Below are 18,288 nucleotides of genomic sequence, written 5' to 3'. Positions count from 1 at the left end.
GTTGGTAAGCTTCACAAGCTTGATACAAACAAGTGTTTTCATTCTTTCTTGCACTAGTGATGCCTATTCTAGCATAAAATCATACTTACTGAAGTACCTTGTGGGGGTATAAGTCACTGATTAACCGTAGACGCTCATGCACACTGCCAATGCGTCATCCTTTTTTTCGACTCACGCTGCAGTGAGACTACATTGCAATAGTTGAACAACTGATGTGGCAGCAGTTGTAATTATTCAAAATTGTAAATCTTATGAGATTTTCCATTGACAAATGGATAATTTTACTAAAGACATTAGGCAAGTGTTCATCCCTATTGTCGTTGTCAGTACACTAACAAGGCAAATAAATGCATTGATTTGGTGTTGCATTGTAAGCGTGACATTGAGTTAAGTATATAAAAGTTTGGGAATAATTTGTGCTAGTTTATGAATTAACATATGACTTATTAAAAGTAAAATTTTGACAAAGATTTAATCTGAGTATGCAAATAACTGCATTTTAGCTTTTCTTTAACTTAAATGTTTAACATCCAATCTCTGTTTAGGAAATATGAAAACGTCATCCATTTAAATAAGCTTTGTTAATGTTGTTAATTAGTTTCGATGTCAATTTCACGTCGTTACCTAAAGTTGTTAACTAGATTTCAGTTACTTAAATCGCTGCACTTCAAGCCATTAATTAGCCTTACAACTATAGACTTCTTTCAGCAAAATGCATAGACTCTTCCTATACTACACTACTAACACAAATACACTCTGAAAAAGATCAGTAGCTACTTGGCAGTTACCTGGATGCCATATATGCGAAGAAGTCAACTGAATAGAAAACAGTAGCAAAATGCAGTACATTAAAACGCTGATTAAACTGTTCCTCCGTAAGCTGTATTGTCTTGAAAAGCAACATCCGATGCTAAATCATGAGATGACTCTACTGTGACTTGTCGTACTTGGTTCATTTCGACAGATTCATAGAGAGCGTCTTCACATGCAGCCGTCGGATTTGCCGTCGAATTTACTAGACTCACTGTTTGCTCACTAAATATAATTTCGTTAAATACTAATAGCAATTAATGTTACAGATATATCAATGTACGGCGCCCCAATGTAAACCAAAGCATATAGTTAATTAATTAGTAACTTAAATAGTCAAATGAGTTTATATAGTAACATCTGAATTAATATTAATATTATATTTTTATTTAAGAAATTTTATTTATCTTGTTAATTTTAATTAGTTTACTTTACACAATTCAGATTGTGCAACGGACATTTCACATTTGTTGGTGTTTGTGTCGATTGCTTTTGTTACTTAGTGATAGGTCGAGTAGATTATCAAGATATTTGTTGACTCACGCGCAGTTTACCTTGTAGTAAAGATGGCTCTCTTATTTACGCCTTCAACGTTTGGATCTGTGGTGGGACTTCTCGGTTCTCCTTTTGACAAAACGATTAAAAACAACATTTAATTAATAATATCATTGAAAATTTTTAAAACAAGTATTTAACTGTAAAACATACCAGTTTCTTTTTCACTAGAGTCGACTAGCCTGCGAGTTAACAAATTCAAACGTCGACGATATTTGTAAACAAGGAAAGCAGTTGGTAGAGCAAAGACAAAAATACAGACCGAGACGACAATGAGTGCTGTAGTCGACATTTCAATTTCTAGATTAGTAATAGCAAAGGTGTCTAAAACATTCCTAGATTAGTAAATGACAAATGATCTAACTTTCCGAAGTGTCACGTAGTTCAAGCACGCTTTGACTTGATGGTGTATCTGATGTGTCCACTGTTGAATGTGATGTCTTTACCTGAAGCGTGAAATACAATCTTGTATTTACATCTTTATCTCTTGCAATGATTTCGTATATCCCACTGTCTAATTGTTGTACGTTTGATATGATTAAAAATGGATAGTGGTCAAACACACGATCCGTTGCCTTTTCATTGTGACACACGTGTAGTCTATTGTGCGGATTAGTCACAGTGTATTGCATTGTTAGTGTGGAATTAACAGACACTGTGATTTTTGATTCGCTCGACGCCACAGTTCTTCCATTGTAACTCAAGATGAATGTGTTCGCTGCCAAACCGGAAACATCGGTTGGCTGATTATGTATTTGTTGTCCTTGCATATTATTGGTAGTTGGAAGTTGCGTTGTGTGTGCTGCATATTGAGTGATATTTCTTGAACAGTGAAGTGTAGTTGGACTAGGAGATGGCTCTAGACATAAAAATGAGATATTTTAAATTACGACAACGAATTCAAAGTAAATGATACAGCGACTACAAATATGTAACGTAACACATTGTTATTAATGGAAATTGAACTCATTAGACGTACTATTCCGTGCATTGGCACAACAACCACATGTCCTTTCTTTTCTTGTACAAAATTCGTTTGAACATTATTTAAAACTAAATTTTTATAGTTGCATTTATAGTTTTGTTGACTTATAAATTTATTTCTAACAATTCAAATTGAGTACACTTATATTAAATTTACTTATTGTTCACATTAGCAACGAAAGTTAATGCTGCAAATTTTTTAGGTTTTCGTAAATTAAACAAACAGCTGTCTCAACATCAATCTATTTATTAAAACTAACAACAAACAAACAAACAAAAAGAAAAGTTGTCAATACTTTTTTGTTAAATTAAATGATAAAATGATCTAACTTTTCGACGTGCTCTGTAGTCTAGGCTTATTGTGACTTGATGTTGTAACTATTGTCGATGTGAGACGCCTTGTGTAGCCATTTGTTTCTTCCGTGGTAACACTATTCGTAGGCAGCGATCCTTTGCCTTGATTTGAAGTATCCGTTGCAGAATAAGATGTCTTTACTCGAAGCATGAAATACAATCTCGTATTTACATCCCCATCTATTACTATGACTTCGTATATCCCATGGTCTGATTGTTGTACGTTTGGTATGATTAGGAATGGATAGCGATCAAACACACGATCCGTTGTATTTTCATTGTGACAAACGAATAGCTTATTGTGTAAATTTGTCGAAGTGTATTGCAGAGTTAGTGTGGAACTAACAGATACCGTGATTATCGATTTGCCCGACGCCACAGTTCTTCCGTTGTAATTCAAAATGAATGTGTTTGTTGCTGAACTGGAAACGTCCGTTGTTTGATTATCTATTTGTTGTATTTGTATTTGGATACTCTTGGTGGTTGGAAGTTGCGTTGTATGTGCTTCATAGTGAGAGCTATTTCTTGAACAATGAACTGTAGTTGGACTTGGAAATGATCCTAAAGTTAGAAATGACACATTACAGATTATCAGTTATAACTAGAAGACATTTTGACTGATTATATTATTTAGCGAATATCGCAATTTACTTTGAACAATTTGAAGGTGAAGAGTGAAATTTGATTTTCCTAAACAGTTTTCTGCTGCCACAGTTAAAGTAACATTTCTGTTGTCGCTACGGTTTAAAGATCCATTTGTATCGTCACTACGGTTTAAAGGTCCGAAGTAAACGCAGCCGTTTTCTGTGTTAATAGAAGATACAATGTCGTTGTTATTGTTCCCCTTGCTGATTTTGAGTGACGGCTTGGGAATTCCGGTGACATTGAAACAAGCCTCCACAGTAGATCCCAATACACCGAGCAAGATGTCGGATTGCCGTGAAATAGTTGGTCTAGCTAATTGCACAGAGAGAAAATTATGTTTCATCTTCAACAACTCTAACTTAGTAGATAATCCGCTTCTGGTCTTGCTATATTGTAATTATAGTAATTGCTCGTTTTTCATAAATGTCTACAAGTTATAGTAATTAAGCCTCGGTACACATGCGCATACGATAGTCTGCTCGTCTGTCTGCCTGCCTTCCTGCATGCCTTCCTGTCTGCTTGCTTGCCTGTCCGTCTGTCTTCCTGCCAGCTTGCCTGCCTGTCCGTCCGTCTGTCTGTCTGTCTGTCTGTCTGTCTGTCTGTAGTTCTATTCATTAATTAAAACGAAGAACAGTAGGAAAGTAGAACTTTTAGTACTGCAGCAAGTGATGTAAGTAGTGACGTTTGATAACAATAAAACAAATCTGTCTGTCTGTCTGTCTGTCTGTCTGTCTGTCTGTCTGTCTGTCTGTCTGTCTGTCTGTCTGTCTGTCTGTCTGTCTGTCTGTCTGTCTGTCTGTCTGTCTGTCTGTTTGTCTGTCTGTCAATATATATGTTTCAAACTTTAAACTATAGTACATACCGGCCTGCCTGTCTGTCTGTCTGTCTGTATGTCTGTCTGTTTGTCTGTCTGTTTGTCTTTCTTTCTGTCAGTCTGTCTCTGTGTCTATCTGTCTGTCTTTCAGTCTTTCTGTACATTAGAACGGTTTGATCCAAACACTGGTCAGAATTTGGATTTTGATGTTTCACTTGCTCATCCATTAAGTCAGAACATTATTAAAAGAATTAGCACGGAAAATGGTCATTCTGCTGTTGCCGCGACAAGAGAAGACAATAACATGAAAAGGAGCTTGTTCCAGGAGGATATGTATCAAGACGTGCTCCTCTTGTGATAGAACATTTAGGATTGGGGCACAAAGACAGAGAATTTTTTACCATTTGTTTTGCAGAAGCCAATATTATTGTCTCGTGTTCGTTACGTATTGAAGAAAAAGATTTTCTACAATTCTACAAAGATGCATGCAATGCCAAAGTTCTTTTAAGAAAACTATCAAAACTGTCACCTATTCATAATGATTTTTACTGATTATTTGACTTTAACATTAGAGAGCCTTTACGACAAGTCAATTAGCGAATTTAATGTATGAATTTGTTGTTTGCAAAGACTGCATTGCTTTTACAAAATTCTAGCATATGTACAACTATAGTCTATACGTGAATAAAGTATATGTCTCTCTCTGGGTCTGTATGTCTGTCTGTCTATGTGTTTGTCTGTCTGTGTACGTGTCTGTCTGTCTCTGTCTGTCAGTCTGTCTGCATGTTTTAATTTTAATAATTAATTTATTTATTTATGTATATATTTGTTTTAGATAATGACTTATATATTTTCTTACTTACTTAATTACTTAAAACCTAATAATTTTTACATCCCCATTTAGTTAATTACATACTTACTTACTGACTGAATTAAAGAGGTTATATATTATATATTTAATTACTTACATAATATATATTTATTTATATATTTAAATATGCTTATCTTATATTGATTTATTAATTTATTGATTTATAAAATTATTGATTTATTGATTATTCATTTATTGATTCATTGATTTATTGATTAGTTGATTTATTGATTTATTGATTTATTGTTTTATTGATTTCTTGATTAATTAATTTATTGACTTATTAACATGTTGATTTATTAATTTATTGATTTATTGTTTTAATAATTTATTAATTTATTAACTCATTGATTTACTGAATTAGTGATTTATTGATTTATAGATTTACTTGATATATTGATTTGTTGATTTATTGATTTATGAATTTATTTATTAATTTATTGATTTATTAATTTATTGCATTATTAATTTGCTGATTAATTGATTTATTGATTTGGTGATTTTGTGATTTATTGATTTATTGATTTACTGATTTCTTGATTTATTGATTTATTGATTTCTTGATTTATTTATCCATTTATTAATTTATTTTATTGATTTATTTCTTGATTTATTCATTGATTTATTGATGTATTGATTTGTTGATTTATTGATTTATTGATTTACTGATTTATTTTTATATTTACTGATTGATTTAGTCATTTATTAATCTACTGATTTATTAATTTATTAATTTATTTATTTATTAATTTACTAAATTATTAATCTATTGATTTATTAATTTATTACTTTATTTATTTATTAAATTATTAATTTATTAATTTCTGGATTTATTAATTAATTGATTTATTGATTTTTTAATTTATTTATTAATTTATTTATTGATTTTTTGATGTATTGATTTGTTGATTTATTGATTTATTGATTTATCATTTACTAATTTATTGATTTACAGATGTATTGATTTATTAATTTATTGATTTATTAATTTATTGATTTATTGACATGTTGATTTATTGATTTATTGATTTATTGTTTTAATAATTTATTTATATTAATGAATCATTGATTTATTAAATTATTGATTTATTGATTGATTTATAGATTTACTTGATATATTGATTTGTTGATTCATTGATTTATTGATTTATTTATTAGTTTATTGATTTATTAATTTATTGATTACTGATTTATTAATTTATTGATTTATTTATTTATTTATTTATTGATTTATTGCATTATTAATTTGCTGATTTATTGATTTATTGATTGATTAATTAATTTATTGATTTGTTGATTTTTGTGATTTATTGATTTATTGATTTACTAATTTACTGATTTATTGATTTATTAATTTATTAATTTAATAATCCATTTATTAATTTATTTATTGATTTATTTATTGATTTATTGATGTATTGATTTGTTGATCTATTGATTTATTGATTTACTGATTTATTGGTATATTTACTAATTGATTTAGTCATTTATTAATCTATTGATTTATTAATTTATTACTTTATTTATTTATTAAATTATTAATTTAGTAATTTCTTGATTTGTTGATTTATTGATTTAATGATTTATTAATTTAATAATTTATTAATTTATTGTTTGATTGATTTATTGATTTATTGATTTATTGATTTATTTATTTATTGACTTATTGACATGTTGATTTAATGATTTATTGATTTATTGATTTATTGATTTATTGATTTATTGATTTATTGATTTATTGATTTATTAATTTATTGACTTATTGACATGTTAATTTATTGATTTATTAATTTATTAATTTATTGATTTGTTGATTTATTGATTTATTGATTTATTGAATTATTGAATTATTGACTTATAGATTTATTGATTTATTGATTTATTGATTTATTGATTTATTGATTTATTAATTTATTGACTTATTGACATGTTGATTTATTAATTTATTGATTTATTGTTTTAATAATTTATTTATTTATTGACTCATTGATTTATTAAATTATTGATTTATTAATTTATAGATTTACCTGATATATTGATTTGTTTATTATTGATTTATTGATTTATTTATAATTTATTGATTTATTAATTGATTGATTACTGATTTATTAATTTATTGATTTATTTATTTATTTATTGATTAATTTATTGATTGATTAATTAATTTATTAATTTGTTACTTTTGTGATTTATTGATTTATTGATATACTGATTTATTGATTTATTGATTTATTGATTTATTAATTTATTAATACATTTATTAATTAATTTATTAATTTATTTATTGATTTATTGATGTATTGATTTGTTGATTTATTAATTTATTAATTTACTGATTTATTAGTATATTTACTGATTGATTTAGTCATTTATTAATCTATTGATTTATTAATTTATTACTTTATTTTATTATTAATTTATTAATTTATTGATTTATTAATTTATTATTGTATTTATTTATTAAATTATTAATTTATTAATTTCTTGATTTATTGATTTATTGATTTATTAATTTATTTATTAATTTATTTATTGATTTCTTTATTGATTTATTGATGTATTGATTTGTTGATTTATTAATTTACTAATTAATCGATTTATTAATTTATTGATTTACTTATTTATTAATTTATTGATTGATTGATTTAATGATTTATTGATTTATTGATTTATTAATTTATTGATTTATTGATTTATTGATATATTGATTTATTAATCTTTTGATTTATTGATTTATTGATTTATTAATTAATTTCTTAATTTAATAATTTATTGACTTATTGACATGTTGATTTATTGATTTATTGATTAATTGTTTTAATAATTTATTTATTTATTGACTTATTAATTTATTAAATTATTGATTTATTGATTTATAGATTTACTTGATTTATTGACTTATTGACATGTTGATTTATTGATTTATTGATTTATTTATTAATTTATTAATTTATTAATTTAATGCTTACTGATTTATTAATTTGTTGATTTATTAATTTATTAATTTATTAATTTATTGATTTATTTATTTATTGATTTATTAAATTATTAATTTGTTGATTTATTGATTTATTGATTTATTGATTTATTAATTTATTGACTTATTGACATGTTGATTTATTAATTTATTGATTTATTGTTTTAATAATTTATTTATTTATTGACTCATTGATTTATCAAATTATTGATTTATTAATTTATAGATTTACCTGATATATTGATTTGTTTATTATTGATTTTTGATTTATTTATTAATTTATTGATTTATTAATTGATTGATTACTGATTTATTAATTTATTTATTTATTTATTTATTTATTGATTGATTTATTGATTGATTAATTAATTTATTAATTTGTTAATTTTGTGATTTATTGATTTATTGATATACTGATTTATTGACTTATTGATTTATTGATTTATTAATTTATTAATACATTTATTAACTAATTTATTAATTTATTTATTGATTTATTGATATATTGATTTGTTGATTTATTAATTTATTGATTTACTGATTTATTAGTATATTTACTGATTGATTTAGTCATTTATTAATCTATTGATTTATTAATTTATTACTTTATTTCATTATTAATTTATTAATTTATTGATTTATTAATTTATTATTTTATTTATTTATTAAATTATTAGTTTATTAATTTCTTGATTTATTGATTTATTGATTTATTGATTTATTAATTTATTTATTAATTTATTTATTGATTTATTTATTGATTTATTGATGTATTGATTTGTTGATTTATTAATTTACTGATTTATCGATTTATTAATTTATTGATTTACTTATTTATTAATTTATTGATTAATTGATTTAAAGATTTATTGATTTATTGATTTATTAATTTATTCATTTATTGATTTACTGATTTATTGATATATTGATTTATTAATCTTTTGATTTATTGATTTATTGATTTATTGATTAATTTCTTAATTTAATAATTTATTGACTTATTGACATGTTGATTTATTGATTTATTGATTAATTGTTTTAATAATTTATTTATTTATTGACTTATTAATTTATTGAATTATTGATTTATTGATTTATAAATTTACTTGATATATTGATTTGTTGATTTATTGATTTATTGATTTATTTATTAATTTATTAATTTATTAATTTAATGGTTACTGATTTATTAATTTGTTGATTTATTAATTTATTAATTTATTGATTTATTGATTTATTTATTTATTGATTTATTAAATTATTAATTTGTTGATTTATTGATTTGTTGATTTTGTGATTTATTGATTTATTGATTTATTGATTTATTGATTTATTGATTTATTGATTTATTGATTTATTGATTTATTAATTTATTTATAAATTTATTTATTGATTTATTTATTGATTTACTGATTTATTGTTTTAATAATTTATTTATTTATTGACTCATTGATTTATTGAATTATTGATTTATTGATTTATAGATTTACTTAATATATTGATTTGTTAATTTATTGATTTATTGATATATTTATTTATTTATTTATTTATCGATTTGTTGATTTACTGATTTATTGATTTATTGATTTATCCATTTATTGATTTGTTGATTTGTTGATTTTGTGATTTATTGATTTATTGATTTACTGATTTATTGATTTATTGATTTATCCATTTATTGATTTGTTGATTTATTGATTTATTGATTTATTTTCTTTATTTATTTATTTATTTATTAATTTATTGATTTATTGATTTATTTACTTATTTATTTACTTATTTTATATATTTTTTTGATTTATTTACATTTACTAATTTTTAAATTATTATTTTATTTATTTATCTATCTATGTATTTATTTATTTGTTTGTTTATTTATGTATATATATTTATATATTAACGTAAACTACTATGTTTAGAAGTTTTTAAAATTTGCTACATTTTTTATGTCCATGTGCATGTTCCTCTCGCATCGTTATGATTTTAGGTATACTAGCTGTGCTGATCCTACATGCAATATGGAGGATCAGCACACATAATCTGATTTTGTCTTTGAATAGCAAATAACGGTCATGCAAAATTGTTAGACGTCTGCCTAATGGCCTAATGCATCTATAGCTCTAGCATCAGATAAAATTGAAAAGAATTCATTAGGTAATCTAAAGCGATAACAAATCATTACTTTTAATGATTTAATAGCTTACCTGCTACGTGTAGAGTTGCCGTATTATTATTATTATTATTGATTTATTGATTTATTGATTTATTGATTTATTGATTTATTGATTTATTAATTTATTGACTTATTGACATGTTAATTTATTGATTTATTAATTTATTAATTTATTGATTTGTTGATTTATTGATTTATTGATTTATTGAATTATTGAATTATTGACTTATAGATTTATTGATTTATTGATTTATTGATTTATTGATTTATTGATTTATTAATTTATTGACTTATTGACATGTTGATTTATTAATTTATTGATTTATTGTTTTAATAATTTATTTATTTATTGACTCATTGATTTATTAAATTATTGATTTATTAATTTATAGATTTACCTGATATATTGATTTGTTTATTATTGATTTATTGATTTATTTATAATTTATTGATTTATTAATTGATTGATTACTGATTTATTAATTTATTGATTTATTTATTTATTTATTGATTAATTTATTGATTGATTAATTAATTTATTAATTTGTTACTTTTGTGATTTATTGATTTATTGATATACTGATTTATTGATTTATTGATTTATTGATTTATTAATTTATTAATACATTTATTAATTAATTTATTAATTTATTTATTGATTTATTGATGTATTGATTTGTTGATTTATTAATTTATTAATTTACTGATTTATTAGTATATTTACTGATTGATTTAGTCATTTATTAATCTATTGATTTATTAATTTATTACTTTATTTTATTATTAATTTATTAATTTATTGATTTATTAATTTATTATTGTATTTATTTATTAAATTATTAATTTATTAATTTCTTGATTTATTGATTTATTGATTTATTAATTTATTTATTAATTTATTTATTGATTTCTTTATTGATTTATTGATGTATTGATTTGTTGATTTATTAATTTACTAATTAATCGATTTATTAATTTATTGATTTACTTATTTATTAATTTATTGATTGATTGATTTAATGATTTATTGATTTATTGATTTATTAATTTATTGATTTATTGATTTATTGATATATTGATTTATTAATCTTTTGATTTATTGATTTATTGATTTATTAATTAATTTCTTAATTTAATAATTTATTGACTTATTGACATGTTGATTTATTGATTTATTGATTAATTGTTTTAATAATTTATTTATTTATTGACTTATTAATTTATTAAATTATTGATTTATTGATTTATAGATTTACTTGATTTATTGACTTATTGACATGTTGATTTATTGATTTATTGATTTATTTATTAATTTATTAATTTATTAATTTAATGCTTACTGATTTATTAATTTGTTGATTTATTAATTTATTAATTTATTAATTTATTGATTTATTTATTTATTGATTTATTAAATTATTAATTTGTTGATTTATTGATTTATTGATTTATTGATTTATTAATTTATTGACTTATTGACATGTTGATTTATTAATTTATTGATTTATTGTTTTAATAATTTATTTATTTATTGACTCATTGATTTATCAAATTATTGATTTATTAATTTATAGATTTACCTGATATATTGATTTGTTTATTATTGATTTTTGATTTATTTATTAATTTATTGATTTATTAATTGATTGATTACTGATTTATTAATTTATTTATTTATTTATTTATTTATTGATTGATTTATTGATTGATTAATTAATTTATTAATTTGTTAATTTTGTGATTTATTGATTTATTGATATACTGATTTATTGACTTATTGATTTATTGATTTATTAATTTATTAATACATTTATTAACTAATTTATTAATTTATTTATTGATTTATTGATATATTGATTTGTTGATTTATTAATTTATTGATTTACTGATTTATTAGTATATTTACTGATTGATTTAGTCATTTATTAATCTATTGATTTATTAATTTATTACTTTATTTCATTATTAATTTATTAATTTATTGATTTATTAATTTATTATTTTATTTATTTATTAAATTATTAGTTTATTAATTTCTTGATTTATTGATTTATTGATTTATTGATTTATTAATTTATTTATTAATTTATTTATTGATTTATTTATTGATTTATTGATGTATTGATTTGTTGATTTATTAATTTACTGATTTATCGATTTATTAATTTATTGATTTACTTATTTATTAATTTATTGATTAATTGATTTAAAGATTTATTGATTTATTGATTTATTAATTTATTCATTTATTGATTTACTGATTTATTGATATATTGATTTATTAATCTTTTGATTTATTGATTTATTGATTTATTGATTAATTTCTTAATTTAATAATTTATTGACTTATTGACATGTTGATTTATTGATTTATTGATTAATTGTTTTAATAATTTATTTATTTATTGACTTATTAATTTATTGAATTATTGATTTATTGATTTATAAATTTACTTGATATATTGATTTGTTGATTTATTGATTTATTGATTTATTTATTAATTTATTAATTTATTAATTTAATGGTTACTGATTTATTAATTTGTTGATTTATTAATTTATTAATTTATTGATTTATTGATTTATTTATTTATTGATTTATTAAATTATTAATTTGTTGATTTATTGATTTGTTGATTTTGTGATTTATTGATTTATTGATTTATTGATTTATTGATTTATTGATTTATTGATTTATTGATTTATTGATTTATTAATTTATTTATAAATTTATTTATTGATTTATTTATTGATTTACTGATTTATTGTTTTAATAATTTATTTATTTATTGACTCATTGATTTATTGAATTATTGATTTATTGATTTATAGATTTACTTAATATATTGATTTGTTAATTTATTGATTTATTGATATATTTATTTATTTATTTATTTATCGATTTGTTGATTTACTGATTTATTGATTTATTGATTTATCCATTTATTGATTTGTTGATTTGTTGATTTTGTGATTTATTGATTTATTGATTTACTGATTTATTGATTTATTGATTTATCCATTTATTGATTTGTTGATTTATTGATTTATTGATTTATTTTCTTTATTTATTTATTTATTTATTAATTTATTGATTTATTGATTTATTTACTTATTTATTTACTTATTTTATATATTTTTTTGATTTATTTACATTTACTAATTTTTAAATTATTATTTTATTTATTTATCTATCTATGTATTTATTTATTTGTTTGTTTATTTATGTATATATATTTATATATTAACGTAAACTACTATGTTTAGAAGTTTTTAAAATTTGCTACATTTTTTATGTCCATGTGCATGTTCCTCTCGCATCGTTATGATTTTAGGTATACTAGCTGTGCTGATCCTACATGCAATATGGAGGATCAGCACACATAATCTGATTTTGTCTTTGAATAGCAAATAACGGTCATGCAAAATTGTTAGACGTCTGCCTAATGGCCTAATGCATCTATAGCTCTAGCATCAGATAAAATTGAAAAGAATTCATTAGGTAATCTAAAGCGATAACAAATCATTACTTTTAATGATTTAATAGCTTACCTGCTACGTGTAGAGTTGCCGTTCCAGAATGAAAGCTCGTGTTGTCATTCATTCGAGCTGTATATCGTAGGCGCGCACCATCGAATTCCTTTGTTATAGCAGATGAACGGAGCTGTTTGTAATACGTCCTGAAATGAAGTTTTGTTTCGTCTGACAACTTTGGATCCTTTCCCCACTCCAAAACAAAGTTAGCTTTACCATTCCATTCGTGCCATTTGTATTTTCTAGACACTAAATTCTGTAGTCTGACGTCCGACATATTTGGAGTAAATATGATATCAGATCCAATAAGTTTGTACACCGTAATATTTTCCTTATACAGGATGACTTCTATAACAAATTCCAGCTGATCAAAATCAATCAATTTGTACAATTTATTAAATATTTATTGAATACAATTATAAAATGCTTATTTTGGCCATCATTTTCTGACACACTGTTATAGTTTCTGGCAACTAGTGTTTCCTAAAGTCTTTCACTCCAATAGCACGCTTTCGGCATTCTAATTAATGGTCTATCTTTTTGCTAAACGTTTGACTTTCCTTTTGTTTTGGAAATCGAACTCCCACTCGGCGTCCGTGGTAATCAAAGGTGAGGGGCTGGCAACACGAGACCGCACCCGAATGACGAAAAACGACAGGATTTTGTTCGATCTAGTGGCGACGTTCTTACGCAGAACTGGACCAAAAACAAGACATGACAAGCTCCGGAAACGACAGCGTTCCAATCACAGTCACCCGACTATCTAATCGGACACTTACTTTCAACGTTTAGCGCTGAAGCGGCAGCGAGCGACAAAATCGAAGGAACTGTACCAGGTAGACTTTCCTTCTTCGCTCGGCAGTAAAAATGAGGGGGGGGGGATCGACGGGTTAGAGTCCCAACGAGACGACCGGTTCTCTAGATCTTACACTGACAGTCTGGCAGCATGAACTCTACAGACCAATCACCGGATGTATGGCGCACTCAGCTAGAGGGCGTTGGCGAATTTGTGGATTTTGTTGCATGAGTTGGCATTGAAAAGCTGAGGTATCAATCTAAGCTAACAAACCAAGCATGAGTATGACAATTTACCTCTTTCTGTAGGGCAAACTACTGTTTCGTCACAAGAGAGCGACTCCAAAAGAGCGACAACAACAGATAACCGAAAGAGAAATAGATGAAAGTTTAATTGCTTGTTGAACATTGCCTTCTGCACATAACATATTTAGATAGGTACAATGTATGCACTCAAACTATCTATATTATAGTACTTTATCATACTCTACAGAAAGAGAACTTACTCCAGCAAAGAACAGCGTATACAAAAGGACGTCTAGAGATTGTGATAAGTTACCTTTGCCAACTCCAATACCGGTTCAGCAGCAGAGGCTGTAGCTCTTGGTTGCTAGTCACATGACTAATGACGTAATCTTTGTCTCATGTTTATCACCTGTCTTTTCACGCCACGTCATCCTTCCGGGCAAGAAAGGGTTTGGTGGAAGAAAAGTCGATGTCGTCGTGTTTCCGCTTAGCCGAAATTAGTGAGATAAATACCGGATTTGATTTCCTAAACATTAGATCAGTATTTCACGTCAACCAGCGCTTCTCACTGTTTTTGGTCTGTTTGTCAACGGCTAGTCTGTAGTCGATTGTGTTGTAAATTCTCTCGTTTACGATACAAATTGGATGTGTATACGCAATTAAAAACCAGGCATTTATCTAGATCTAAACAACTTTTGAGTATTTCTCTTCGTCGACGACCCCAATCGTTTACTGTTCTATATATATATATATATATATATATATATATATATATATATATATATATATATATATATATATATGTATACGTCATGTCCTCGTACTAGGCAGTGGCGGATGTAATTACATGGGGCGTTGCATGGGGGCACGTGCTCCCCTCCAGCAGTGCCTTCAATAACAATTGCTTTGTATTTCTGTCTGCAATCGCAGCATAGCCTTGCAGGAATACTAAAATATAAGCAGAGCGTCGCGTCGTAGCTTCCTGAAAGGCTGGTTCACAATATCTGCCGAAGAGCAATGCTAAGACGTACTATTACTTCCTGGGAATGACCACATCCGAGATAAATCTAATAATCCTTATCATTTCATTGATTTTTTATTAGATGTAGCTAGTAAGTAATAGCTGGAGCCTATGTATTACATAGTAGCGAGTAAGCTCCTGCTGACTACTCCCTACATCTAATGTAGCCGGTGCATGTTTTTCTGTAATTTAATTTAATAAAACGTGGATGGCAGATATATATTGTGGAGAAACAGCGAATGAGCATCCCGTCTGCGATGTTCAGTCTTCATTAATTTTGTCTCTAGGCAGAGTCTACCACATTCACGTTCAAAAGAAAGCATGACAGAGTACATGCACGTACGCACTGTAGTGAACAATCCTCTTCTAGAACTTAAAATTATGTCATTTGCTAAACTCATTGTCCAAGTATTTGTGTTGACTTTCCCATATTATAATATATATATATATATATATATATATATATATATATATATATATATATATATATATATATATGCAGTTGTGGACATAATTATTGAACCATTTCCGGTGTACATATGGTGGACATGAGCCAGACCACTTCCCGCTCGCTAACAGACACACAGAGCCGTATATGTCTACCAGCCTTACATAGGGAGAGGGGAGCCGTCTGGCTACACGAGACTAAAACTACAGTGTGAGGGTCATGTACTTGCATCATGAATTCTGTCGAACGTGTTATAATATTTTCTGATGAAATGAGAGAGTCGAAAATGCTCACTTGCACATAACTGTTTCCCACTGGATCATCATGCATCACCACTGATTACCTGCACAGACAGCAGAAATGCACACTGAAACACATGGACAGTACAAGCGAAGGACAAAGATGCACACAGGCAAGTGACCATAATTCAGAAGTGGTCGGGCCTAGCACAATCTAAAATAGTGTGGTCTAGGAATAATGCCAAGAGAGCAGTTTTCTATCAAACTGGCTATCTAACAGTCTATTGTACAACGTGTTCTTGTATAATTACTCTCGTTTACCAACTATAACTGTAATTCCTGGCTACACAATGACCTCTGTACTGTACCGTGTACTATACGTACTATACCGTGTACTGTACTGTGTGCTGTACTGTGTGCTGTACGTGTACTATACCGTGTACTGTACTGTGTGCTGTACTGTGTGCTGTACGTGTACTATACCGTGTACTGTACCATGCATACGTGTACAGTACACTTTACCAAAACCAAAACGTTTGGAACTTCGAGGCGTCACTATGTGCGCACTAGATACTAAAGTTTTGCTACACACAGCAAGTATTCCTCTAACCTTCATCTCCACTGTTGTTTGCTACGATGCGCGGGTATCGCCAAATGTTGCCAGTTCCAACAACGCATCCCAAGCAGGAGAGAACAAGACCGAGTTTAGACTTAAACAGTGGCTGCAAACACAATGCAAAATTATAATAAACACAATAGAGATGAGATCTACAACCAACCTCATCATCAGTGTCTGTATGACAGTGTCGTTTACGTGACAGATATGTCACAAGACAATTGGACAGAATCCCGAATGTGAATAATAATGACGTCACTAAGCCACGTGTTTGCGAACGTGTAGTTGCTGCAAACAAAATGCATAGATAACCACATACAAAAACGAGAGATGTACTGTACTGTAGAACAAATCCCATCAGCATCTGGTGTCAGTCATCAGTGGCGTACTAGGCATGAGGCAGCCGAGGCAGTTGCCTCGGTAAATAAAATGGGTGTGGCGTTGCAAAAGTTTTGCTGGATGTATCAGTTAGTAGATAACAGAAAAGATCGGGCATTTCTAAGTGGCTTAGCTCTTTTACATATTCATAGAGATGTGACTGTGAGTAGAGAGAACGTCATACGAAGATTTGATTGTACAGGACATCGCAGATTGGGACAGCTGTTATTATAGAAGCTATGTTTACTTACATTATACATAAAGTAGGTTAAAGACAAATTATTGCTTAATTAATTAATTTATATAAACTTGCCTCGGTAATATTTTAATGCTAGTTACGCCCTTGGTCATCTTCACATGACGATGTCAGAACATTTGTAACATAATCCGGATGTAAACAAATGACGTTAGTTTAGTTTGCAGCAAGAATCCAGAATAAAAGATGCAAAGGCCCATGTAGTGTCAACCAGAGCCTCTGACACTACAGCTAGCCTCGATCTCCTAGACCCGTGTAGCGCCGAATCGGCGCTACACAGGTCTGGGTGGTCGAGGCTACATACAGCGCCAATCAGACATCGAAAATTGCTTTGTCCCAAGACTCGGCGATGAAAACGTCTTGACTATCGTCATCTGTCGTAAACGTTAGATTTCTTAATGCATTCGTTGTGGCTCGCTTGTCGTCGAACTTCGTATCATCCATTTTGTCATTCGCTCTGCTGTTAGTGCATTAGCCTCGCAAGCCAGGCTCTTCCGCGCAGTCGCTGAGCTAACCGCACTGGAATCACACGAGGAGGAGGAGCTTTTACCGGAATTGCTCCAGCGCGAGAA

The 18,288-nt window shown here is 26.3% G+C and overlaps 1 protein-coding gene across 1 annotated transcript; it reads right to left on the bottom strand.

Moving 5' to 3' along the window:
• Window positions 1-589: 589 nt before the first annotated feature.
• LOC134177656 (uncharacterized) lies at window positions 590-18,160 on the bottom strand. Its single transcript, XM_062644432.1, has 11 exons — window positions 18,035-18,160; window positions 17,077-17,188; window positions 14,989-14,999; window positions 14,810-14,927; window positions 13,736-14,065; window positions 3,355-3,660; window positions 2,680-3,264; window positions 1,730-2,224; window positions 1,519-1,665; window positions 1,365-1,434; window positions 590-1,035 (listed from the first exon to the last, which is right to left on the bottom strand). The coding sequence occupies exons 1-11, from the start codon at window positions 18,158-18,160 to the stop codon at window positions 861-863; spliced, it is 2,475 nt and encodes an 824-aa protein (XP_062500416.1). The 3' UTR covers window positions 590-860.
• Between the last annotated feature and the right edge of the window lie 128 nt (window positions 18,161-18,288).

This window comes from Corticium candelabrum, chromosome 3 (assembly GCF_963422355.1).
Source record: "Corticium candelabrum chromosome 3, ooCorCand1.1, whole genome shotgun sequence".
Taxonomy (NCBI): Eukaryota; Metazoa; Porifera; class Homoscleromorpha; order Homosclerophorida; family Plakinidae; genus Corticium; species Corticium candelabrum.
The sequence above is the reverse complement of the archived record's forward strand: the minus strand, read 5'-3'. Positions and strand labels throughout refer to the sequence as shown.